Below are 26,453 nucleotides of genomic sequence, written 5' to 3'. Positions count from 1 at the left end.
TCGCGCTTCGCATCATATACTTCATAAGAGCTTCGCTTCTTTCCATTTACTAATTTTGATCTTTTTCTGTGAATATGAGTAGGCTGATCAGAAACCTGAAAAGCACAGAAGCTGATCCCAGAGCCACAATCTGCCTGCCTGTTGTTTAACCTACATCCCGCTTTGACTGAGGCCGCACGGGCACCTTTCACACCCCGCCTCGAAAAGGAGGGAGATACAGACTCTCATTCATGTGTAGAGATGGAAACAGGGTCTGTAGGACGATGCTTGGATTTTTGGTCAAAGACTGTTACAGTTTATGGGAAATATTTACCAATTATTTTGCAAAGAGTCGCATTGTATTAAACATATCCAATCATGCAAAGAGCCGCAGTCAAGACGATCACTGGCAACAATTCAGTCTCCCATCCATCAACATCTGATTCATTAATCCATTTATTTATGTTTAACTTGAGTCGAGATCCAAGCTGTGGATTTATCACTTCCTAATTTCCAAATCCAATCCGCATTGCGAGGTGTAAAAATAAGCTACATTCTAGATTTATGTGTGTGCATATAACGGCCCTTGACATTTTGGTGCCTGCGCTTCCTGTTTGTGACACTGGCGGACATGAGTCAAAGAGAAATTCACACTTCGCCCAGTGCTTTAAGCGAGAAGCAGAAGTCCACTGTGTCTTTGAACTCCCCCGCTGTGGATCAGATAAACGTCTAATCTCTGCTCGATCGGCCTGCACCACAGTCCGCCGCTCACCCGAAACGCTGCGTGCCTCGGCGAATGTACTTTTCTGCGACATAACTACGGCATTACATAACTTCAGGAAGGAAGCACAAGGTTTTACTTTCAGAGACATTAGCAAAAACACATTGAAAAAGTGCAGGACGTCTCTATTAGCTGCTGGGTCACATACAAGTAAATGCTTCAATGTGAAAAATATACTTTACATTTTAAAGTCGCCATTGCCATATTACCGAAAAACACCTTCTCTGCTCTTTTTGCCATGTTTAAAGGAACAGGCCACCGGATATGTTCTTGCCTGGGCTTAGACGAGTTGATGCGTACCTAATCTGGTCTTTGTGCGTGCGCTCAGTCACGCACAACGACCAAAGATGTTGTTAGCATTTTGCCTCTCCCAGTATGTTCCTATCGCTCCAAACGGGGGGGAAGTTGGAAGCGACCAAGCTCTTCAACGGGCGCAAAGACCAGGCAGGTATAGGGCTGGGTACCGTTACATTTTTTTCGATACCGGTGCTTTAACGATACTTAGTTTTCGGTACCGATACCTGAACGATCCTTTTTTCGGTACCGATACTTCATTATTTTTCATTTAGAACCACAAAACAGAAGAATAATGTTAATTTATTCTTTTCCTTCCATTTAATTTCTTTTACATTTGTATTAGTTGTTTGAAACTTCCTTCAACAACAGGCGGAAAAAAACTTTATTTTTTTCCCCATTTTTAAGAATTTAAAAGAAAAATGCATATGACTGAATGCATTTTATCTACACTCTTGCCTTTTGCTGTAATTGATTAATTTTATGTTGATGTCCAGAGGAGAAGGAGCGACAAACCAGAGGTTAGGTAACTTTGTGTGAACGAGCAAGGAAAATAGTGCTCAAGACAGAGCGAGTCAAAACAAGACTTAAAAATAGTGCTCAAGACAGAGCGAATCTAAACAAGACTTAAAAATGCATATAACTGAAAGTATTTTATCTACACTCTTGCCTCTTACTGTAATTGATTAATTCTATGTTGATGTTTTTATTGATTGTATTTGTTTTCTTATATTTATGCAACTTTGAAGCACTTTGAATTGCCTTGAGTATGAATTGTGCTCTACAAATAAACTCGCCTTGCCTATCTGAAGTGTTATATTGGAGGAAATTGTGTTTTGTGCTTTTGTTTTGCCATATCATCTAACCCTATGTCAGACAGACCTAAGTAGCCTGTCATCACCAAATTCAATTTGGGAATAATGCTGAAGTGAAGTCTAGGGTCCCACCACTGATAAAGATAATACATAATCAAATAAAATCAGTACTTAGCCTAATTTGTCACTATTAACTTTGTATTTTACACGTCAACATATCAGGAAAAACACTGCATATTCCTTTAAATAGAATAACCATTTGAAGGCCTCATGGGATTTTTGGGTCTGCAGACGGGCGCCCCGACGCTCTCGACTTTGGGAGTGGCTGTGTTAAATCATAACTCCGCTTTGAGTGCCTAAAAGGCGTACCATAAGTCTAATGCAATTCCATTTCAACACTTTGCTAGTCACAACATTCGATCAAACCCGAGTGAGTAAAGCAAACCGTCCCACATCTTCCCCCATAATTTCATTTGTCTTCCCCACTAAATCCATACTTCGCTCCTGTCCACATTTCTCCGCTGCATCTGTTTTGTGTCAGCACTGATTTATTGACAGACAGAAACCTCAGGCGGAGAGAGTGTGTGTGTGTGTTTTTTTTTTTTTCTACAGTAGACTGGCCTCCCGCTCCTCTCCCGGTCTCTGATCCGAGCCGAGCTGTGGAGGCTTCAGTGAAAATGTGTGGGAGGAACAGACGGAGCACAGGGGAAGTCAAGGAGATGTTTTTGAAGCTTTGAAGAGTTCACTTCTACCAACATTACGGCGTCTGACTAAGAAAACGCCGGCTTTTGAAGATGTAACTTATGCACATTTGTTTAAAGGGACTGTTTTTGGTACGACACTGGAATTCTTAAAAGGTACACTGCGTAACATTTTTGGACTATAGATACAGACGGCATCTCGTCATAGAAGGGGGCGTGGCTTCGCCGAGTGGGGGAAAATAGAATCTTTAGAGAAACACAATTTTTCACTCTTTTCAGCCATTTTCTGGTGGAATATCAACTTATGTATCACACATAAATAAAGTCAAATGTAAATCGGGCCCATACAGATGTTTTCTCACAGCAAATTGTTCAGTAGAAGTGAAAAAAACGGCAGTTGTAGCAAGCGCTAGCTAACCATTAGCATTAGCCCGATGCTAACATGTAGCATCATGTTAGCATTCTCCGTTATTCATGTATTTATGGGCTGTTGAACCACTTTGCTCCTCTCCATGTCTTTGTATAGTTATTTAGTAGAAACTATATTCATAATTCAACATTTGTTACAGTAGTTTTTGAATAATTGGATAAAATTTACATTTTTTCAAAATTGTTTTCCCCCTTAACTGTTTTCAAAAATGACCATATATGGGCGATTCCAGAGATGCCGTCTGTATCTATGCTAACTTGATGCTACATGTTAGCATCGGGCTAATGCTAACGGTTAGCTAGCGCTTGCTACAGCTGCCGTTTTTTCACTTCTACTGAACAATCTGTTGCGACAAAATATCCATATGGGCCCGATTTACACTGGACTTTATTTGTATGTGATAAATAAGTTGATATTCCACCAGCAAATGGCTAAAAAGAGGGAAAATTGTGTTTCTCTAAAGATTCTATTTTCCCCCTCAGCGAAGCCACGCCCCCTTCTATGACGAGATGCCGTCTGTATCTATACTGTTGCCATCAGTACAAAACATGACCAGCTCCACACAGTACATGCTATTACTGCAGTGAGAAATCAAAGAATGGATTTGGATGGGAACCTAACCTGTTTCAATCTCAAATTCTGATGACTTTAGTCGACACCTCCATGGAAACGAGCTGGAGACGTACCCACTCCCGGTAAAGTTATGTCATCTCTTAGGAGAGCTGAGCCGCTCACAGCAAAATCACACGTTTGTTTGACGTATTTTTCAATGCTGAAAATATCCGTCATAAAATAAAGCTTGTATTTCAATTGTATTTTTTGGGTAAAATTCTACGCGGTGTGGCTTCAAGACCTATTCAAATTGTAACGTTTTTGGTATATTTTCCAGTAGTCTTTTGAACCTCATCGTGCTATATTTAGAGACATTATTTTTTATATGTGAACAATGAAAAATGCACCGCGAGTTGTCTCACTTAATGTTTTGGAATGAAAAAAACAGTCAAAAATTTAAATTGATGGCTTTTATTTTGTTTGTTGACACATCCGTGACCAACATTTGCTCAAAGAGGATTTTGGATATTTTGTTTGTTTCTTGAATACGCTGATTTAGTGCAACAAATCTGTACAAATTTAATATTTTTGTATATCCACACTTCGCTGTTCGTATCCTCCACAAGGCAAATGACCATGTTCTGATGACGCAGTGTTGTGAAGGATGTTCCGAGCACCACAACCACCCCAAGGATGAGAGGTTTTGTCACTGGATACAGCGTGGGAAAAGGCAGCTATGTTGTAGTGATTTCCTGACAAAATCCGAACATGCAAGTCGATAGTTTGGTCTATTCAATAATTTGACACTAAAACAAAAAGGTTAAGAGAGAAAACTGACCCAAAAATCCAGTGAGTCCCCAATCATACATCCTACTATTGATGCTGTGGTCAAAACACAAGTGTAAAGTGACCCATTGGATATCGTTCATTATGCGTTTCTGGTTTTTACAGTACAAGGGGTAACATTTCTCCACACTGAAGTAATTTTGGCTTATCGCAGCTTTTAGGTATGAGCTCACAGCGCTTTCGTCAACATATCACCTTGCATGTCTTTAAATGGTGTAGCAGCTCCATGTTTCTACACAACGCAGATGAATAGACACCGGCAAGTGCTGCACACAAGAACCGAAACCGCTTGGCTCATGGTCAATTTGACATTTAGAGTTGGAACATTGGAGCTCATCAGTTTTTATTCAACCTTTATTAGTCCCGGGAAAGTCTTGCTGAGATTTCAGGATTAAGGATTACATGCCTAGATATAGACGGCATCGCGTCATAGAAAGGGGCATGGCCCCACCGAGGGGGAAAACCGGGCGCTGGCTGCCCTGCTTTATGACCACGACACAGGGGGCCACCATTGCTCCACCATTGCTGTAGTACCTCCATATCGCCACTAGGCCCCCATTGAAAAGCATTGGAGTTTAGACATCTTAAAAACAACTGTAACGCCTGGTTTCAATTTTTTCAACACTAGACTAGGCTAGATATTCCTCCTGAGATAACGCTGGGTTAATCACAATATATGAAACCAGGCTGGTTTTCGTAAGAAGAATTTTTGAAATCTCGTACTTAATGAGGCTCGGACTGTTAGCATTGGAGCAGCGAGCTACACGTCACGCAAGGGCCGAGTCTACGGTGAAAATCCCGCCCGTATGTCCTTTTTAGGAACATGCTTCATCAGAGCTGGGGAGGGGGAGTCTGTAAATCCGCCATGAATTCCCCCTCGACCGTGGTCATTATGGTAAACGGGGAGGAGTGAGCATAAGACGTCCATTATTTTACAGTCTATGGGGAAAACAGAATCTTTTGGACGCCTTTTAGCCATTTTCTGGAGGAAAAATAAACTTATTTATCACCTGTAAATAAAGTCAAGTGTAAATCGGGTCCATGTGGATGTTTATTCACAGCAGATTGTTCAGCAGGAGCGTATAAAAAAAACTGCAGTTGTAGCTAGCGCTTGCTAGTGTTAACATTAGCACGATGCTAACATGAAGCATCATGTTAGCATTCTCCGATATTTATGTATTTATGGGCTGTTGAACCACTTTGCTCCTCTCCATGTCTTTTTATCTTTATTTAGTAGAAAACTATATTCATATAATTCAGTATTTGTTAAAGCAGTACTAAGTAACTCTTCCCCCTAGAGGCCATAAGCGCAACTGCAGGTGTAGTAGCAAGTTACGATTTTTTAACTTATTAATTGTCTTGGAGAGTAAATACTACGCTGACAGGAAAGGCGAAGGGAGAGAGGGTTACTGTGCATCCAATTATACAATGGAAATATTTTTTTCACTCAAACTTGGCTGTAAATACTGTTCAAAGTGACGTTAGCCCGCAGTTAGCTTTGCCCGTTAGCATATTAGCTTCTTCTTCGTGATTCCATTAGTGTGTATTGTTTTCTCCGGACCGGTGGCAGTCAAGTTGCAAACATGGTTTTCTGTCCAGAGACACCAGGGGGCGATGAAAGACCCTCCAATCATCCCATAAACACTTGTATTACCCCCACAGGGACTACGAAAAAGGATTTATTAAGGTAAACACGTTACTTGGTACTGCTTTAAAGTCGTTTTTGAATGAATAGAGAAAGTTTAGGTTTTTCTCCAATTTGTTTCCCCTCAACTTTTTTCAAAAATGACCATATATGGACTATCTATAAAAATATTAGCGAGGCTTGTACAAACGGGCTAAGCAGCAAACCACATGACTGATTATGCAAAAACAAAAAGTCTGTCACACTACCTGATTTTGCCAGTTCTGCTTCCACTCTAAAAGACAAAATGAAGGCTTTAGGTAAACAAAGAGTGGCGTTACCTTCTTGAAGAGCCGTCCCGAGTCCTCGCTGATCTGTGCGAAGCGCGGGATGATGTTGTTGAGGTACAGGTCGGACAGAGTGGCGTGGTCCCTGCTCTCTCGCTTCACCTGGAGCAGCAGGAGGTTCCAGCAGTTCTGCGGCGACAGGATGCTCTGCTCCTTCCTAAAGACAAACAAACGAGAGGAAAGGGTTCACTGAGTGGAACTTTAGGATGTGACAATACTGCCAATATGGGGGGCAATCCAGGTTTAAAATTATGGCTTCTTTATGACGACATTTCAGTGTATTTCAATGTCTAATACGGTATCGTTACTAGCTCTGAAAACCGTTCTGAAATGGCATCTCCAATGGATATGTTAGAAACAAAGCTGGTATATTAAAAACGGTTGAGCTTAGAGGCAAAATTTTCCTTTCAGCGAGAACAAAGTCACCAGATGAAAGACCCAGACACAGGGCCAGAGTCCAGACCAAACAGAGTCCAAACAGGGACCAGCTCCAAAGCCCAGACCAGCGGGAGGAGGTCACACTCCCACACACAGATGTCCCACGGAGAACACACGGAGGCTTACGGTAAGGGGAAGAGCTGCTTAATAATAGCTTCAAAGCTGCAAAGGGAAATCAAAAGATGACATCCAAAATGCCCACACCGTTTTCTATTCAGTTCAGTGTCTGTGTAATCTTTATTCTTGGGTCAAATGGAGGATAAATGGGCAAAGGTATAGATGATGAATGCATCGTTTTAGAAATTGGCACTGAACTCTTGTTTCTGAGGATGTTTTTGATACATTTATAAGTGGTGAATAAATCATACCCGCCGCAATCTGCCAGTTAAGGGGAGACACTACAGGCAAAACAAATTTTTTTCAGTTTTCAGGTTTTGGGCCAAGTTGGTCTCTTAACACACAAGCTTTCATCCGGAAACAGAAAATATGCCTAATCTTCATAATAACATGTTTAAATGTTGCGCTGATTCAATGTTCCCCCATAGACTTAAATGGGAGAACACAATTTCAAGGGCCTTTTTCTCAAAACACATTTTTCTGTCATTGTGGCGACACTATGTCCACGTCAGTCGGACCTAAAGACTTCACATTTTCCAGCCTTGGACTGAACAATATTTGGAACAATTTTTCAGACAGATTTTTTATTATTTAATCCCTCGCCCCGTTTATTGAGTTTTGAATGGCAAAAAATAAGGCGAAAAGTTACATTTTTACACATCTTTCCACTAAAAAACTGCTTATTTTAAAACTAAACAAGAAATCCTAAATCCGCTCAGAGAAAGTCTTGGAAACTCATTCATCAATAAAATGAAACCATAAATTTGAATGTAGCTCTATCCGTTATTCAGATTTCGTCGCCGAAAAGATGGGAAATTTGGGGCATTTTTAGGCATAAAACACCTTGTTCTTATATGAAAAGATAAAATGACAGAAAACTTGCAACGTATTTTTTTTCTCACATTTATGCCAGTGATCTACAGCAAAAGTTTCAAATTGATATCCGTAAATATACATTTTTTCCCTATTCACCTGCAGTGTCTCGCCTTAATACCACACATACATGGGACACTGTAAAGATGCCAAACCAAATCGTGGCGTTGGGCTGGGTTGCATTTGTTCCACATCAGCAGCGTCATTCATCCTGGCCTATTGTACATGTTTTTAGTGGTAGTAGGGGAAACCGGAGCACATGTAAACTCCGTACAGGGAGTGCTAACCACTGCGCCACCGCTACTTCATACACATAGTAACAACATACACTATCAGAAGAAAACCTCTCAGGGAAACATTTTAGCCGTTTTCTGTCAGACTATGAATACATTAAGCAAATATGGATGTTTTTTCACAACAAATTATTCAGTAGAAGTGAGAACAGCGGTTGTAGCAAACGTTAGCATATCGTTAGCCACATAGCATAATTGCCTAATTTTTGTTTTGATTTTGGAAAACATGTAAAAAGACGTTTTATGGGAAACACATTGTTTTTCTCTTATTGCCATTTTAACAATACAAAATGACTAAGCCAGTTATGCTATGTGGCTAACGATATGTAGCATGAATCTAACATTAGCTTCCTGGTTAGCACTGTCTGTTTTTTCCATGGCCAATTTCTATGGCTGGGTCTCCACATATGATGCTCGGAGCTTAGGAGTTATTACAAAAAATGTCCACCCTAGTCCCTAACCCAGTGGTTCTCAACCTGGGGGTCGCGAGACAAATTTGGGGGTCGCCAGATCATTTAGATATAATAGCCATATTTTCATTAGCATATAATCTGATATTTTGTTGTAGCAAGTGTGTGCTATTTTACCAGAGTGACATTATTTGTTTGTAGTTTGATGAATTTCATTTTAAACATTTTTTTTTTTTAACCCCTTAACTCCCACCTGAACCGAGCACATTTTCTCCAGTTTGGCTTTACCCCAATCCAAAAGCTTCTGGAAAATAGCAACAAAAGTGAGTCGAAAACAATGATGGAAATGTGACAAAAAAGTGACGAAAAATTGATGAAATAGTGGCAAAAAATGTCACAAAAATGTCACAAGAAATTGAAAAAAAAAGGTCGAAAAATTTGACAAAAATGTGATAAAAATGTGACAAAAAATGACAAAAAATGACAAAAAATTGACAAAAACGTGATAAAAATGTGACAAAAAAATTATAAAAATGTGATAAAAATGTGACAAAAAAATGACAAAAAATTAACAAAAAGTTCCTCTCGGTTCAGGCGGGAGTTAAGAGGTTAAGAATTATGTCGGCTACTATCTCTATTTCTCACAGTGTGACCCGAGTGGGGGTCACGAATCCCTTTTACTGCTAAAATGGGGGTCGTGGCTCCAAAAGGTTGAGAACCACTGCCCTAACCCATTAATTACATAGACCTGATACTAACATTCCAAAGTCTGTTTAGAAGCTGCATTCCCCCCCCCCCCCCCAAATTGTAGTACTTATACTAAGACTTATTACTACTTTTCTATAACCACCACAAGCTTACAACCCCCGCCCCACCCGGACGCTGTGTGACTCCAGAGCATACAGTGCACGTTAGGGCTGACGCAGCGAGTAAAATGGATTTGGTCTGTCCATAGAAGCGACTGAAAGAGGTCCTTTGTGTTGTTAATGGAAGCTTAAACCCATAGAAACGCACAGAGCTGCGGGGCATTTACATCACATCGCGGTTTGGCGGGGTCAGACTGTGGAGAACTGACCCCGGCGGACACCGAGGGGGGGGGTGGCTTTGAGCTCGGGGGCTGGGTGCACTGTGGAAAGGAAATATAAAATAATGCTGAACTGACTGAAATTAATCTTAAATTTATTTGCTGTCAAAGTCCTTTTGTCGTCTTTCAAAATATCTCATGGTTAATTTCGTCGACTAAAATATTTAGTCTTAATTTTAGTCAAGGTGTTATTTTTGACGACTAAAATTGGACTAAAACTAAATTAAAAGTTTTTCATGAGACTAAAACTATGACTAAAATGTCCAGATATTTTAGTCGAGTAAAATAAGACTAAATAAAAATGAAAGGGAGAGACTAAAATCATCCAAACTTCTATTGACCGTCTGAAAGAGCCTCAGATCATGTAAATCAGGAGTGTCCAAAGTGCGACCCTGGGGCCAAATGGGGCCCTCAGACCAATTTATGGTGGCCCTCGGCCTCTTGCTGTATCGGTTCACATCACCAGAGATGGACCTTTTTATTTGAAATGTAATAATTCTATACAATTCTAACCGAACAACTAACATTTTATTGTGAGACAGAGCTGGCATGAAGGTTTTAAGCTTAAATAGACGTATGGGGCACAATTTAAACCTCTGCTAGTCGAAGGTTTTGCAGCACTAACTACTGATCTACGGCCCTTCACCCCGTGTACGCTTCAATATGCGGCCCCCCATGAAAAAAGTTTGGACACCCCTGATGTAAATTCTCTGCCAAAGGATCAGCTCTGAGCTTTGTTCATGTGGAGCAGCTCCATGAAGCAGAGGAACAAGATTAAATATGATTATAATGAATATTATCAACGCAAAGTCGACTAAATTCGTCTTAATTTCAGTCGACTAAAACTAGACTAAAATTGAAGATATTTTTTGACTAAAACTAGACTAAAATCAAATTACATTTTTGTCAAAAGACTAAGACTAAATTAAAATATGTATTTAGACACACTTTAGTCCAATTGACGAGGGAGCGGCGCCATGTTGTTCTCACTTCCTGGAATGCTCCGGCTCGCTCGCCGACAAAACGTCCTAAAACAAGCGCCGCAAAGGGTGAGTTTATGACATCAAAACTAAGATGTTAAGAGAGAAAACGAGCGATAAACCCCAACATTGACCACTGTGTGAAAAATCCATGTTTTCGCCCGCCGCGCCCCGCCTTAATCAATCGGGATGAGCCTGAGACGCACTGGGTCATGAGGAGGTGGTTGTGTTGTTTCCTGAAAAGGCTGAGCAGTTGTTGGTAACGGGCCGTGAGTCAGACTGAGGGCAGACGCTGGTACAGACTGGCTCAGGTCGAACAGCGAGGGATGAGTAACGCGGTAATGGAGGGGAAACAACTGCGGGGTTTTAGACGCGCTATTCCTGTCAAAATCAAGTCATCTGATTATATACGGAGCGGTGAGTCATGAGATACACGTCGTACAGGATGGGATAAAGAAGAGCCGTCACTTCAGCTACTGGAAACGGAGAGGCGCTTTCACTTTGGCGACTTAAAAGTGAAGCAAAAACAAATAAAGGAAACCAGCAAACGGATACATTTGTACGGCGTCTTTAGGCATTTAAAAAAGGTCCCGACATTTGAACCCAGTCTAGGGCAAGGGGTTCCCAAAGCGTGGGGTGATTCGGGACACGCTCAGGGATTGCGGAGAAGCCTTGCCCTAAATTTGGCTTTTTTAAATGTGACCAAACAGACGCAACCACTTCTCCAGCTCTTACCCACGGCAGCTCCACGCACAAGGCCACATGCCAGAAATACCAAGGGGTCTCCACGGAGTCACTCGTCACACTGCGAAAAAACTGCAACAGTATTTTTTTATGTGTGTAAGTAGTAGTAGTAGTAGTAGATTAGGCCTGCACAATAAAGTATATCCAAGTGATTTTTTAATCGCAATATTGGGAAAAACAATATTTTCATTGACAGAAGCCACGATACTTTGGGAAATCAACACAGCCCATAAAACAATAATGCATGATAGTTTTCAAATATACAAAAGTTAAGTTTAAATCATGATGACATTTAACCTGGTTTTGGTCTCATGTCTGCACAAAACTGCACAGACTCAAAAAAAAACTTCACATGCCTTTCAGTCATGTGACGTTTTAAATACCGAAGTAGAATTATGCAGTACTACAACATGCAACAATATCTCTACTCAGGATATAGAAGACAGACAAGTGATTGACAGTGACATTTATATGTGATCGTAATCATTGCTCAAGAACATAACAGTAAAAACACGGCCCCAGAGACGTACGTTTATGTGAAACGGAAAACCTTTCTCTGCAATTTTTACAGCTTGTCATGTCAACAAAGTCTCAAAGTGTTTAAGCTGCTCAAGACGTTAGCATGCTACCGGTTAGCATTTAGCTTCAACAGCTCAGCTCTGACCTCTCCAAGAGAAAGCCCTGAACCACACTCCAAACATCAGAGCTGAGCTGTTACTGTAGTATTTCCTCAGTGTTCATATATGTGAGCTACACATGTGTTTATCATGTTGAAGCCACTGACTGTTAGATGACAGTTGCTAACCGGTAGCATGCTAACGTCTTGAGCAGCTTAAACACTGACTCAGACTGAGACTTTGTTGACATGACAAACTGTAAAATTCACAGAGAAAGGTTTTCCTTTTCCTCTTTGATGTGTTTATTTAGTCTGAGGAGTGAAGCAGATCTTTAGTAAATCCTGCTGGAGCTCGACAGACAGAGCTGCTACGTCTGTGATATGGACCAAAAGTCATATCCCGATATATTTAGGTTGAATATCGATATACAATATATATCTTGATATTTTTAGATTTTATCCACAAAGTGAGAGCTGTGAAATGAAATGTTAAGTTAAAGTCAAAGAGTAGTTTTATTAAAAACTAACAAGAAAACACTGTATAACAAAGCTCTATAAGGTATACATTTAAATAAATAATAGATACATCTTATATAAAAATAGATAAACAAAATAAAGTGCTCAGTTTAAGATAAACCTTTTTAAACATCAGCTTGACCTGTTCCTTTTTGTTAACTTAATAGCTTATCTGAATTTGAACTATCGATGTATGCGATATTGTCTAATTCCATGTCTCATTCAAAAATATATCAATATATCTTTTATACGAGAACGTTCTCCAGGGCGTCTCCAGACTCTGTCACGTCTGTCACATGTGCTCAGGGTGAACCTGCTCTCATCCGTGAAGAGCACAGGGCACCATTGGCCAATCTGCCAATCGCTGTGTTCTCGGGCAAATGCCAATCGGGCTGCACGGTGTTGGGCAGTAAGCACCGGCCCAACTTGTGGACGTCGGGCCCTCACACCACCCTCATGGAGTCGGTTTCTGACCGTTTGAGGACCAACATGCACATTCGTGGCCCTCTGGAGGTCATTTTGTAGGTCTCGGGCAGTGCTTCTCCTGTTTCTCCGTGCACAAATGAGCAGATAGTGGTCCTGCTGCTGGGTTGTTGACCTCGGTCGCCCCCCCCGGGTCTCCTGGTGTACTGGCCTGTCTCCTGGTATCTCCTCCATGCTCTGGACACTGCACTGGGAGACACTGCAAACCTTCTTGCCAAAGCACGAATGGACGTGCCATTTTGGATGAGCATCACTCCCTGAGCAGCTTCTGTGGGTTGTGGATGCTCCTCATGATGCCTCTAGTGGTGAGAACACTGGACAAATGCAAAAGAGTTCCAAAAATACGGTCCAAAGGATGAAGACAGGGAAATGGTCTGTGGTCACCACCTGCAAAACCATTCCTCTTTTGGCGTGATCTTGCTAATTGCCTCTCATTTCCACCTGTTGTCTGTTTAATTTCCACAACACCAAGTGAAATTGATTCACAATAAGCGTGGCTTCCTAACTGGACAGTCTGATATCCCAGAAATCTGACTGACTTGGAGTTACATTGTGTTTTTTGAGTGTGCTCTAAGTTTTTGTGAGCAGTGTATGTGCCTAGATATGCATAAATTATTTACAGTACATACTTTAGCATTATGCGTGTGTGAATAGGACAAGATCGGCATCAAATGACCTACCCGATTATCAATCAAATCCAAATTTATCGAACATTGATAGTTCATTAAATGCCAACCAAACCTTCCCGCACAATGGTTAAAAAAAAAAAAGTACGCTTCCTTTCCTATGGCACCACCGGAAAGGAAGTTGTAAAGCCGTTTTAACCTTCCAGGCAGATGCTAGTGCCGCCGTCTCCTCCGGTGGCATGAGAAAGGTGTGTATAATAAACTCCAACATATGTCTTTACTTTACAAAAACAGTCACATGATTCCAATCAAATAGATTATCCAGATTAATATCCTGAATTGATTTTTTTGTTATAGACATTCCTTTTTGTATTTCACGGCGCTCTCTCACACCACCCTTTGCTTCCAGCACCATGAACCAATTGCTATGCACAGAGAAACAACCAGACTCGCATACCTACCTCCACACGCACAAAATACACACTCAGAGACGAGCAGCAAACCGGGAAATATCTGGAATTCCTGTGCGGCACCAGCAGCACAGATGTTGAGGGAGGGAGAGAGAGAGAGAGGGAGGCAGGGGAGGGATGTAAAAATGTGCGCTTTGTTCTTTATGGATGCATAGTAAAAATAACAGCTTCTGCAGTAGCTAGCCCCTGTAGGAGTAGACATTTTAAGCTTTAGTGCACAAGCATTTTGGAGGTAAATCAAAATGTCATGCACTTTAAAGACAATATTGCTGACTTGGGAACATGGGTTGCATGAGTTTGGGGAGGGGGAGAGAGATATGCCAAGATTTTTGATACAGTGACTGTTTTTCAGAATCGATTCCAGACTGAAGGAACTGATCGGAGCAGAAACACAAAAATGCAGTTCTGCTATTGAAAACCATGTACCACAGAATACTTTAACGACATCTTGGGTAATAAATGTCATGATCCGCCAAATAGTGTGAGATGCATATTTCTAAAATGGACTTTAATGCGTTTGGTGACTAAGCTTTAGACTAAATCAAATCAAGCTGTTTTGTATAGTCCAAAATATGTCTAAATAAGCAGTCAACAGCAGATGGGAACGTGCCCTGGGCGTCCCCCGTCCTTAGACCCTCCTGCGCAGCAAGGAAAAACTCCTGTGTGTGGACCTATTTCTGAGTTTGCATGCACTCCCGTGTCTGGATGGGTTTCCTCTGGGTACTCAGACTCCATCACCCAGACTCCATCACTAGCCTGGCTTCTCTGGAAATGGGTCATGCAGTAGCCCACTGGTCCAGCGGCATCCAATGGCTGCCCCCACGACCCGGCAACGGACAAGTGGAAGAGGATGGATGGAAGAGGATGGGTGGATGGATGGAAGAGGATGGAAGAGGATGGGTGGATGGATGGAAGAGGATGGAAGAGGATGGGTGGATGGATGGAAGAGGATGGAAGAGGATGGGTGGAAGAGGATAAGAGGATGGATGGATGGATGGATGGGTGGAAGAGGATAAGAGGATAAGAGGATGGATGGATGGATGGATGGGTGGAAGAGGATAAGAGGATGGATGGATAGATGGATGGATGGATGGCTTAAGTTACCAGCATTATTATTTGTAATAGTTATGTTTCATTGATGCATAAGACCATTAGCTCAGGGCCATACAAGCAAATATGCAATACTACGAAACCCTTTCAACACAATGTGATACATTACAAGTAAGCAAAATGCATAAATCTATTTTTTATCATCAAGTTGTGTCAAAGCACAGAAAAACACTAAATCAGAACCAAACCAAGGCTAAAATAGAACCAAAATGTCAGTCAGATGGAATACATCGGCCTCTTACGTAGTGGATAAATCACCGTATATTGCAATGATAATTTGGCGATGTATCATGCAGCCTTAGTTGTCCATTGCCCAGGTCTCTTGCCCTTGGCCCCTCCCCCAACGAACCGTCCATCACAGTGAAGCACTCTGCTGCTGTCTGTCTCCTTTATTGATCTGCTCCGGCCTCTTAACTCAAATGGCCTTCATTCGGAGAGTCCTATCGATCCCATTGTAACTGTAAGTAAATGCTTTTGTGTCTGCGCTAACATGCCAGACCCCCATCATCCCCCCCAAAACGACTGGGACATCCAGTAAAACAATGAAAGGGAAGGGAGCGCTCTTCACAAGTCACCAAAAGCACTTCAAAGCAAAGCAGCAGCCGACAAACGAAAGAGGAAGAGAGAGGAAAGAGGAAGGGGGACAGCTGAAGAGACTTAGACTGTTTGAAATGACCACGAGGGTAAAGTGGAATCCAAATGTGTTGAGAAATTTGGGCCTCTGGGCTTTCTTTAGTGTAGCCGAACTTGTGCAAGATTTCACTGGCCACATACATCACGTGACTCCAATGTGTCGATGTGTTTCGTCGGGACTGTGCCTGGTGCATGTTAATGAACACCCATCCGTTGTCCCACTCTCACAAACACTCGCTCCCTCTCACCGATTCAAATTGGCCTATTGTACTTGTTGTCATATGGAGGACAAAAGCTGCCAAAACAATAAAGAAATCAATAAAGGTCCATTCTGTAGAATTATCAACACATCACTACAAAAGCAGATACAAGAAAATGTATGAAATCATTATTAACTCGCACCTGACCCGAGCACATTTTCTCCAGCTTTACCCCAGTCCAAAAGCTTCTGGAAAAAAGGTGTGAAAATAGCAACAAAACTGAGACGAAAACAAGGATAAAAATGTGAAAAAAGCGAGAAAAAATGGACGAAAAAGTGACAAAAAATGTACAAAAAAATGACAAAAATGGACAAAAATTTGACAAAGAAGTGAGAAAAATTTGATGAAAAATGGAGGAAAAAATGGACGAAAAAGTGACAAAAAATGGACAAAAAAGTGATAAGAATTTGACCAAAAAATGTGAATAATTTGACGAAAAAGTGACAAAAAAGTCACGAAAATTTGACAAAAATGAGACGACTGCCCAACAAAAAAAGTGAAAAGTGAAAAAATCTGATGATGTGAGGAAAAAGATCAATTTAGTTTTGTAGGTCTTAGCTTTCAAATGAGGCGTTACACTGGCCTACAGGATTTGGGTAAAGCTGAACTGGAGAAAATGCTCTCGGTTCAGGCGGGAGTTAAGAGGCTAAACATATCTTGGGAAAGAAATAAAGAAAAAGAAAGCAAAGCCCTATAGCTATTTTCTGTAAACTTTTTTTTCCCATTTTGATTTACTTTATTTTTGTTTTAATCAAGACACAATTGTTAAATAATTATTTTCATGCTTTTTATTTCAGCATTTGTAGTTGACATTTTAATATCATTCTCCAATATGTATATGTTTTGTTTTGCTTTTTTTGGGGGGGGAGGGAGGGCAGTTTTAGTCCTCCATAGATTTTTGGCGATAAAGGGAATATCATCCAATTAAAGAAACCAAACCTACTCCCTTTTCTATCAATGGTCAAAGAAAAATGGCAAGGTGGCGCAAATGCTTTATCTTTAGCAACAAATGGAATGGTCCGCAATGTGGCTTTAATTTTGGGAGTAGCTATGTCGCAAGAGCAGCTAAACTGTCGCAAAACTTAAAAACACAAACACGGCAGTGATACCAAAACACGCTCTTAAATCAGTGCTTGTATTTTGTTTCATTTATTGGGTGAACGGTCAGGCAGGTTTGGCTTTGAATAACCGCATTCACCGAACCAATACTCATAGCATAGGTTTGCAAATGGTTTCGGGGTCTTCGAGACTGTCGTTAAAATGAATGGGAAGTCAAGGACAATTTGCGGAAGCTCCAAATGAAGCTGCATCTATTGGATTAGAATGAGAAGCAGTAAATGCTAAGTGAAACCGTGTTAGTCATAACGTTGATCAGAGTTTATGGCACATGTCAGTTCCTATAACCGGCCCCGGTCATCTTCACGGGTCACGATGTTGCCGTCGACTTCCCGTTTCTCGGTATGGAAGGCTAATAATAAGCTCAATGCCTTTTTTCCAATACTTTTTACATACAGCAGAGGAAGGCAGGACATTTTCCAGTAAGTTTTATTTTCTAACATGGTTCAAGGCGTAAATAAAGATCAAAAACCGGTTGCACAATATGAGAAAAATCGTTTGATGAATGTGTTTCCTCAACTTGTGCCCACAAAACAAAGCAAAACAAAGCAAAGTCAGGACAAAACAAGGCTATAGTTATGCAAGGTATGGAAGGTTGTGTCTAAAACTGAGCCGCATTTTTATGTAGGCATGCATTTTTTGATTGAAGCTGAAATACCCCCCAAAAAAGTCTAAAAGTCCATCTGAGCTATAGTTAGTTATTAGTGGAAAAATATGTAATGACTGAAATTATGTTCTGTTATTTTTTCTAGTTCTGAGCTCAATAAATCAGGCAGGAATCATTAGATATTAAAAAATCCCTCCGAAAAAGAGCGATTGTAGAAACTATTAAGGCGAGACACTGCAGGTAAAAAGGGAAAAAACAAATAAATGTAGAGATATCAATTTGAAACTTTTGCTGAACATTACAGATAAAAATATGAGAAAAAAATGTATTGCATTTTTTCTGTCATTTTATGTTTTCACATAAAAATGAGGCATTTTGAGCATTAAAATGGCCAAAATTGACTATATTTTGGGCAACGAAATCACAATAATGAATTGAGCCAGATTTATCGTTTTATTTTATCGACATATTAGTAACTAAGATTTTTTCAGAGGGGATTTTGGATATTTTGTTTAGTTTTTCAATAAACTAATCATCAGTGAAAAAAATCTGTAAAAACTCAAATTTCGCCTGTTTTTTTGGTTTCAAAGCTGAATAAATCAGGCTAGGAATTAGATATTAAAAAATCCCTCTGAGAAAATCTTCAAAATATTGTTAGGTCTCAGACTGTAAAGTTTGGAGTCTGTTGGAGCTTCTATAAGGGCTCAGGCTCTGCCCGAGTACGGCTTCTCTCATTCAGACAAAACCAGCCCTGAAGTTTTGTAGCGAGTGCGCATGCTCGGCCCGTTCTCCGACTTTTCCGCACCAGCGTCTCGTAGGAGGAAAAATACCATATTTGGGTGAAAGCGTCATCACGGGGCCCCTTAGCAGGACACGTGGATGTAAAATCTGTCAATATTTATGAATGAAAACCCGCTTGAAAGACGGACTTTCTACGCGGCGCAGCAGCTACTTCCGGGTTCCCCCCACCTCGCAGACAAAACATCATAAAATAAACATCACGCGGGGTGAGTTTTGTCATCTTTATATCTGACATGAAAACTAAGATGTAAAGGGAGGAAAATAGATAAAAATCTCCACTGCGTGAAAAATCAATACTTTCACCTGCCGTGTCTCGCCTTAAAGTGGAGATGTTGGATTGTAATGAAAACCTTATCTATGGAAAGCGAGACCTAAAGTTCAGTATGAGACGTATGTATATTGCTGATTTTTTTTGCCACTGCTGCCTCCGAGAACGGAAATGATCTTATTTGGATTACAGCATCATCTCGGTCACCTTTCATGCTACACGTGGATACCAAACCTGTCAATAGTTTAACCCCTTAACTCCCACCTGAACTGAGCACATTTTCTCCAGTTTGGCTTTACCCCAGTCCAAAAGCTTCTCGAAAAAAAGCTGTGAAAATAGCAACAAAACTGAGACAAAAACAATGATGGAAATGTGACAAAAAAGTGAGAAAACATTGACAAAAATTGACGAAAAAATGACAAAAATGTGACAAAAAAATGACAAAAATGTGACAAAAACATTACAAAAAAAATGACAAAAATGTGACAAAAACATTAGAAAAAAATGACAAAAATGTGACAAAAAAATGACAAAAATGTGACAAAAAAATGACAAAAATGTGACAAAATGTGACAAAAACATTACAAAAAAATGACAAAAAAATGACAAAAAAATGACCAAAAAATGACAAAAATGTGACAAAAAAATGACAAAAATGTGACAAAAACATTACAAAAAAATGACAAAAATGTGACAAAAAAATGACAAAAATGTGACAAAAAAATGACGGAAATGTGACAAAAAATGACAAAAAAATTATGAAAAAATTGGCAAAAATGTCACAAATATGTCACAAGAAATTGACAAAAAAATGACACAAATTCGACAAAAAGTGACAAAAAAATGACAAAAATATGGCAAAAAATTGATAAAAATTTGATCAAAAAAATGACAAAAATGTGACAAAAAATGACAAAGAATTGACAAAAAAGTTACAAAAATGATTTGAATACCCAACAAAAAAATGATGGAAAAAAAATCTGATGTGAGGAAAAAGATCCTCTCGGTTCAGGCGAGCCGAGATATGGTAAACATGGAAAATAACGTCAATTCCAACAGTAGCGTGGGATTCGGTCTCACTTGAGCAGGTGGTCCTTGGTGCTCCTGGTCTTGGTCAGAAACCTCTCGGACAGTTTCTCCAGGTTGCGGCTGTAGTCCGTCTCGATCTCGGCCTTCTTCCTGAAGAAGTCCTGCAGGTCCTGGAGCAGCTGCACCCTCAGCTCGCACTGCTGGTCCAGGCACTTGAGCTGCTCCACCAGCTGGGCTCGGATCTCTGCAACGAGACCGAGAAAGGGCATTTTAACGGACCTCAAAATTGGTAAGGCTCTGTTCCAGACACATAACGCGCATTTCCCGAAAAAAAAAGGAAAAAAATGTGAGAAAAAACACAGTCAGCTTTAGCTTTAGACTAGAAAAGTGGATCAGAAAGTGCTATATTAATCTTTTACATGGAATGGAGTAAGTTCTACACACAACAAAAAACTGCTCAAGTCCTAAATTACACAGCGATTCAGTAAATGTACTTTGCTTCACCGCGATCGAATCACCATCCCAGGCCGGCGCTGACACAATATTGTACTCAGCATTAGATCAACTCATTCATTTTACCGTGAGCTAATCCTGTCTGTTTCCCAGACGCCCACCTCTCCAGAGGCGTCACGCAACTCTCTCTCCCCCCCCCCCTTTCCCTCCCTCTAAACTCCCATCCTGCCGGACGCAAAATTAATAGGAGCCAGGCGCATTGAGTAACCCCATATTCAATAACGGGCTACGCAAAATTCCCCCAGAGTCTCCTAATCTGTGAAGTAAGACGGTGTGCGTGTCGATGGATGGGCTGGATAGATGGACTGGCTTGAGCTTCGGTAAAACCATTACCGGTCCCTTTAAGGCTTCAAGGGTCGATCAGTCGGGGGCCGCAAGATGAATCACAGTTCAAATGAAATCGCAATAAAACTGGTGGCAATCGGTAAATCAAAAAGGCTTTAGGAAATGTGACATTCCCTGCAGAGAGCGAACTATTCTGTGGGGTGTTATTTATGTGCAAAAGCTGCAAAATCTGGTACTTGTTTAGACCAGGGGTTCTCAACTGGTGGGTTGGTAGGGCTGTCGCTTATAATTATTATTATTATTATTTATTTATATTTTTTTAAATCTATTTTTTTTTCTAATTTTTGGATTTTTGTCACTTTTTTGATGGATTTTTGTCTTTTTCTGCTGGATTTCTGTCTTTGTTTTTGCTGAATTTTTGTCACTATTTTTGCTGGATTTTTGTCATTTTTTTGATGGATCTTTGTCATTTTTTTGCTGGATTTTTGTCACTTTTTGCTGGATTTTTGTCACTTTTTGCTGGATTTTTGTCACTTTTTTGATGGATTTTTGTCATTTTTTTGATGGATTTTTGTCTTTTTTGCTGGATTTTTGTCACTTTTTTGATGGATTTTTGTCACTTTTTTGATGGATTTTTGTCACTTTTTTGCTGGATTTTTGTCTTTTTTTTATGGATTTTTGTCATTTTTTGCTGGATTTTTGTCACTTTTTTTTTTACTGGATTTTTGTCACTTTTTTGCTGGATTTTTATCTTTTTTTTGATGGATTTTTGTCTTTTTTTTTTATGGATTTTTGTCACTTTTTTGATGGATTTTTGTCACTTTTTGGATGGATTGTTTTTTAAAGGCAACAAATAATCGTTTGAATAATCGTGATTTCAATTATGACAAAAATAATCGTGATTATTATTTTTTCAATAATCGAGCAGCCCTAGTTGGAATCATTTTCAGTGGATCGCAGGCCTTGATCACCTGGTCAATACTATTTCTATCCTACACCTTTGGGCCGATCACAGTACACGTTGGCTGTGGCAGACGGCATTGGCTGGTGAACGCGATGAATCCTCGCATTGTCGTCAATCAGAGAAGAGGACGAAACTCCCAATGATGGAATAAGCCTGGTCATTCAGGACGTTCAGGCCACAACCTCGACTTGACCAACCGCAGTAGAAACTTCCTCTCACGTTGAATAGATGCCGATAACTCCAGACCAAGACAAGACAAACAAGCGACAGTCAATAGTTACTGAACTAACCCAGACCTAAAGCTTCTCTGGGAGACACTGACAAGCGGAATAACAACAACCTGTGATAGACCAAACCAAGCCGTGGTCGGTCACACTCTTACGATGTTACAAATTGTCAAACTCAGTGACAAATCCCCTCCACCCCATGATTTCCAGCAACATCCAAACACAGGGAGTTTTAAAGAATCTTTCGTAATCTCGTCATCTCTCGTCGGTCACGTCCTTTCCCCAAGTCTCAGAACTAATCCATTGACTTGTCCTACCTTTGCAGCGCTGCATGTAGAGAAACTGGAGTGCTTTTGCGTCCATCTTGGCTCCAAACTACAACTTTTCCCCCCCAAACATAGACCCCTCTCTCTCGACCTTCGAAATCCAGACAGTGCGGGCTAAGCTTTTGTGCTTTAACAGCTGAGCGTGCGCTTTCCTTCTGGCACTTTTTTTTTAGAGAAGTGAAGATAGCGTTTGGTGTGACTGTATGTGAAAGCCGCTCGCTCCTCCCCCGGTATCACTTCTCTCTCGTGCACAAACACGTCAACATGGTGCCACTGTCTGTCACTCTGAGATTACAACATCCGAACAAAAGGCAGACTGTGGCTTCTGACACACGGCGCTGCGCACACAATGTATGCAACCGGGCTCTGCGAGTGGGAAAAACAACTGTTGGAGAGCTGGAGGAAGATCAATGGATCTGGATCTTGAAAGAAACAATCACAACGGATTTGTGGTTTTGGATTGAGATGTAAACTATTCCGATCTAATCTGACCAACCAAAATATTAAAAGGTTGAAAAATCACGGGGGGAAAAGGGATAAAAAAGCTTAGACGAGACAAGACCCAACCTCGAAGCTATTAGCAATAACAGCAAATGTTTTCAGTGTTTGACAAAGCCTTCTACGTCCAATACTTTCAAAACCTGGCACGAATGATGACTTGAAAACCCCCTTTCAACAATGGAAAGCTCCTGTACGAGTGAGAGCCTGCACATTTATGGAATGGAGGAATACATGCTACAGTCAGCTCATGCTGGTATTCAAAAGTGCAGACACCAGAGCACTGGACTAATTTGGTTGTAGCTTATTGTCCAAAACAGGAGTCAGAACAACCGTTTGACGTTTGAAGACTATCCACCCCCACAAAAAACATAATTTTAACAGAATATGATTTAGCATTTAGCTCATTTAGCTAAAGTAGAGATGCACCAGCTTTTTTGCTGCCGATACACTGGGGTTTGAGTATGAGACTTTCTTAGAAGTGCCTTTTAATTGACCCTTCTCCATTGTAAGATCAATAAAGTCATATTTTACTGTCATCAATTATCAATTATATCTATTGATAAACACTTGGATAAGCGTTTAAAAGGATGACTTTTCTACACTTAATATCCATGGGTATATTACATTATTGTATACCATGGTCTGGGTGAATACTCGATTCTGATTGGCTGGTGGGTGCTAACAAGCGAGCATTATTTTGGTATAACCGCACACGTAGTCCGGTAGTTAAATCACTGGGATATCACTCCGCTGTGGGCATCGCCATAGCAACGCATGACACAGCTGAATCAGATAAAGGCGTAATTAGTGACTGACAGGAACGTATGAGATGGATTTTGTGTTAATTTCAACGTTTTTGGCCAAAACAAAACGTTTGATAAATGGAAAGTAGAGGAGAGTGAGCAGCTAGGTTAGCTACTGTTAATAAAATATGAGCTTTACATTTCTATTGAAAACGGTTCAAGCACTATTCATAATTTTCAGGCGTACATAAAATGATCTCTGCTAATCCAGCCAAATATGCTTAAATGCAAAGTCAAACATAAAAGTTTCAGTTCGTGGGGCCCAGGTGTGAGCGACTCCACCGCAGCTGTTTCCTTAAACAGTTGAGCTCGTTGAGCTAACCAGCTAGCTTCAGGTTAAACAGCGTAAAAGTGAAATAACTCCTGCCCACGAGTGCCGCACATCGGTGTTTACTTCCACGGAAAAGTGCCGGGTTAGTCCTGTTGTGTTGTGATTCTGTGTTGATGTTGTTTCGTTGCGCCTGACTGAGATCCTTGTAATAAATAACTTCGCGGAGTGTTCTTGACTCCGCGTTGTGCATTATAACCGTCTAATGCACGACTCCTCGTTGTTTAATCCTTACATAAACAACTTACATAAAGTGAGCTGATCATTACAAATATGTGAGGTGAGTTACTTCTTAAAACTAAAATACAAACATTTGGCTTCAGCAGTGGCCGATTCATTTTATTTGGCTCCTTTAGGTATTTCTATCCGTTTCTGACCCAGCCTTGATTAGTTTTCATTAGCACTAGCACGCTCCCGCTTTAGCATGCTATTGCTAACTGCAGAATTTTGCGCGGCGATCAAAAATACATTTGAAAGGTTAAAACTGACTCAGCGATTGAATTCCCCAGATTCCTAGCTTTGCAATGACATATATTCACTTAGATTTAGGTGGTAAAAGTTGTGTTTTTAAGGCGTTGAAAGCCAAAACTAGCATCGGTTCAGTATCAGATATTGGTAGCCGACACCCGATATTTTTTCGTGTATCAGCTCCGATATCCGACACCAGTATCGGATCGGTGTATTCCAAATCTAAAAGTGAAATCTAAAAAGGCATGCACAGTGGGGGAAAAAAAAGTATTTGGTCAGTTTCCCATGACTTTCTATTGGCCAGATACATTTCCCCCACTGTACATTCATTTATGATCTCTAACCAGGCTTTTTATTGAACGAGAAATCTAGAATGATGCAGCGGCTGAAGATCCGAACGCCGCAATATTCAACCGATCTGCAAACAGCCGTAATGCCCAGACGGCCCAGGCAGTGTTTTGCTCCCACTAACGACCTGCTGCGGACATTTACTTTGACATCACGTGTTGTTGTCCTCTCGGCCTTTGTGCCTTTCATATAATTTACCCATCAAAAAACCCGGCGCAGTCGATGATAGAGAGTGAGTCAGCCTCCCCGCCGCTCCGAAACCACAAACCTCCCCGGCCCTGTAATCACCACACAAACAGGCAGACACCTCAGCGCAAAAACAAGCGCTCCCATCTGGCACCCGGCGCAGAGACGAGGAGACGCAGGACGTTAACGCGAAGTGAAGGGGAACAGCTCGCGGGGTGGAGGAAGTATCAGGAAGTGGCACGGGGGTTTTTTCGCGTGTTACGTCGCTGCTGGGTCTTGTCAACAGATCTCGAGGACAGTGTGAAAGTTGTAACCGAGAGAGCGCTGAAGAGAATGTCACAATCTGTCCCCGCTCGAAATGATATCGTTGTTCAGATAGATACACAAAGACGAATCATCTTTCTTGAGCAGCAATATGGAGAGAGAACCCAAGGTGCTGCACCGCCTCCACATCGGGCGAACCACCATTTTTTTTCCTCATATTGCTCAATAGATACAGACGGCAACTCGTCATAGAAGGGGGCGTGGCTTCGCCCAGGGGGAAAACAGAATCTTTAGAGAAACACAATTTTCCACTTTTTTTTGCCATTTTCTGGTGGAATATCAACTTATTTATCACACGTAAATAAAGTCAAATGTAAATCGGGCCCATATGGATATTTTCTCTCAGCAGATTGTTCAGTAGAAGTGAAAAAAACGCAGTTGTAGCTAGCGCTAGCTAACCGTTAGCATTAGCCCGATGCTAACATGTAGCATCATGTTAGCATTCTCCGTTTTTTAATGTATTTATGGGCTGTTGAACCACTTTGCTCCTCCCCATGTCTTTGTATCATTATTTAGTAGAAAACTATGTTCATATTTCAACATTTGTTACAGTCGTTTTTGAATAATTAGAGAAAATTTACATTTTTTCAAAATTGTTTTCCCCCTTAACTGTTTTCAAAAATGACCATATATGGGCGATTCCAGAGATGCCGTCTGTATCTATCTCATTTCAAATTCTGATTCTGCTCCCACTCTAAAGATTAAATGAAAGCAACAGCAGCTACAGCACCCCCACGGCCAGAGTCTACAGATGCAGATGCAGCTTGAATGCCTTGAATACTTGGCATAAAATCTGATGCCAACCCTAGCTCACGTGGTTCATGCTAGGGCTGTGCAATTAATCGAAATTCGATTACGATTTCGATTACAACAGTAAACGATTACAAAATTAGCATAATCGCAAAAAATCGATTATAATTTTATTTTTTCTTCAAATTTTTTTTCCAATTTGTTTTCTTTTCTTTTCTTTTTTTCTTTTTTTTTTTTTCAAATTTATTTCATTTTTAAATTTTTTTTTAAAATTTTTTTTTGCAAAGCAGACTTGCGTTATTTCAGGCCGCTGGGATTATTTTCCCTTCGCTTTTCACCCTCCACGGCTCATGCTTTTGCCTGACATAAAAACAAACAGCGCTGTGTGATGATGTCATCAGGCCCTGCTGCTCAGTTTGCTTGCGCAGGTGTGAGGGCTGGCCAGCAGGGGGCAGGTGTGAAACAGGGACCTCTCTTTAATCAAGGCAAACCTGAAATCATTTGTACTTTTATGACTGTCCAGAAAACATAAAATATCATCATAGTCTTTTGATTAATAAATAAATAAAATAAAGATAGACTTTTTC

At 40.6% G+C, this 26,453-nt stretch overlaps 1 protein-coding gene across 3 annotated transcripts in view; it reads right to left on the bottom strand.

The window, feature by feature from the left end:
* srgap2 (SLIT-ROBO Rho GTPase activating protein 2) overlaps positions 1-26,453 on the bottom strand; it is a 133,864-nt gene that overhangs the window by 40,257 nt on the left and 67,154 nt on the right. For 2 of the 3 annotated variants that reach the window (XM_079582145.1, XM_079582146.1), the window contains exons 2-3: positions 19,895-20,087; positions 6,364-6,526 (exon numbers count right to left, since the gene is read on the bottom strand). In XM_079582145.1, coding sequence (XP_079438271.1) covers positions 6,364-6,526; positions 19,895-20,087 — 356 coding nt within the window. Of the gene's footprint in view, positions 1-6,363; positions 6,527-19,894; positions 20,088-22,149; positions 22,334-26,453 lie in introns of those variants that run through there. The other variant, XM_079582147.1, reaches the window with a different exon arrangement.

The sequence above is a fragment of the Gobius niger genome, assembly GCF_951799975.1.
Source record: "Gobius niger genome assembly, chromosome: 24".
Classification (NCBI taxonomy): domain Eukaryota; kingdom Metazoa; phylum Chordata; class Actinopteri; order Gobiiformes; family Gobiidae; genus Gobius; species Gobius niger.
Note: the sequence above shows the minus strand (reverse complement) of the source record. Positions and strands in the feature narration are given on the sequence as shown.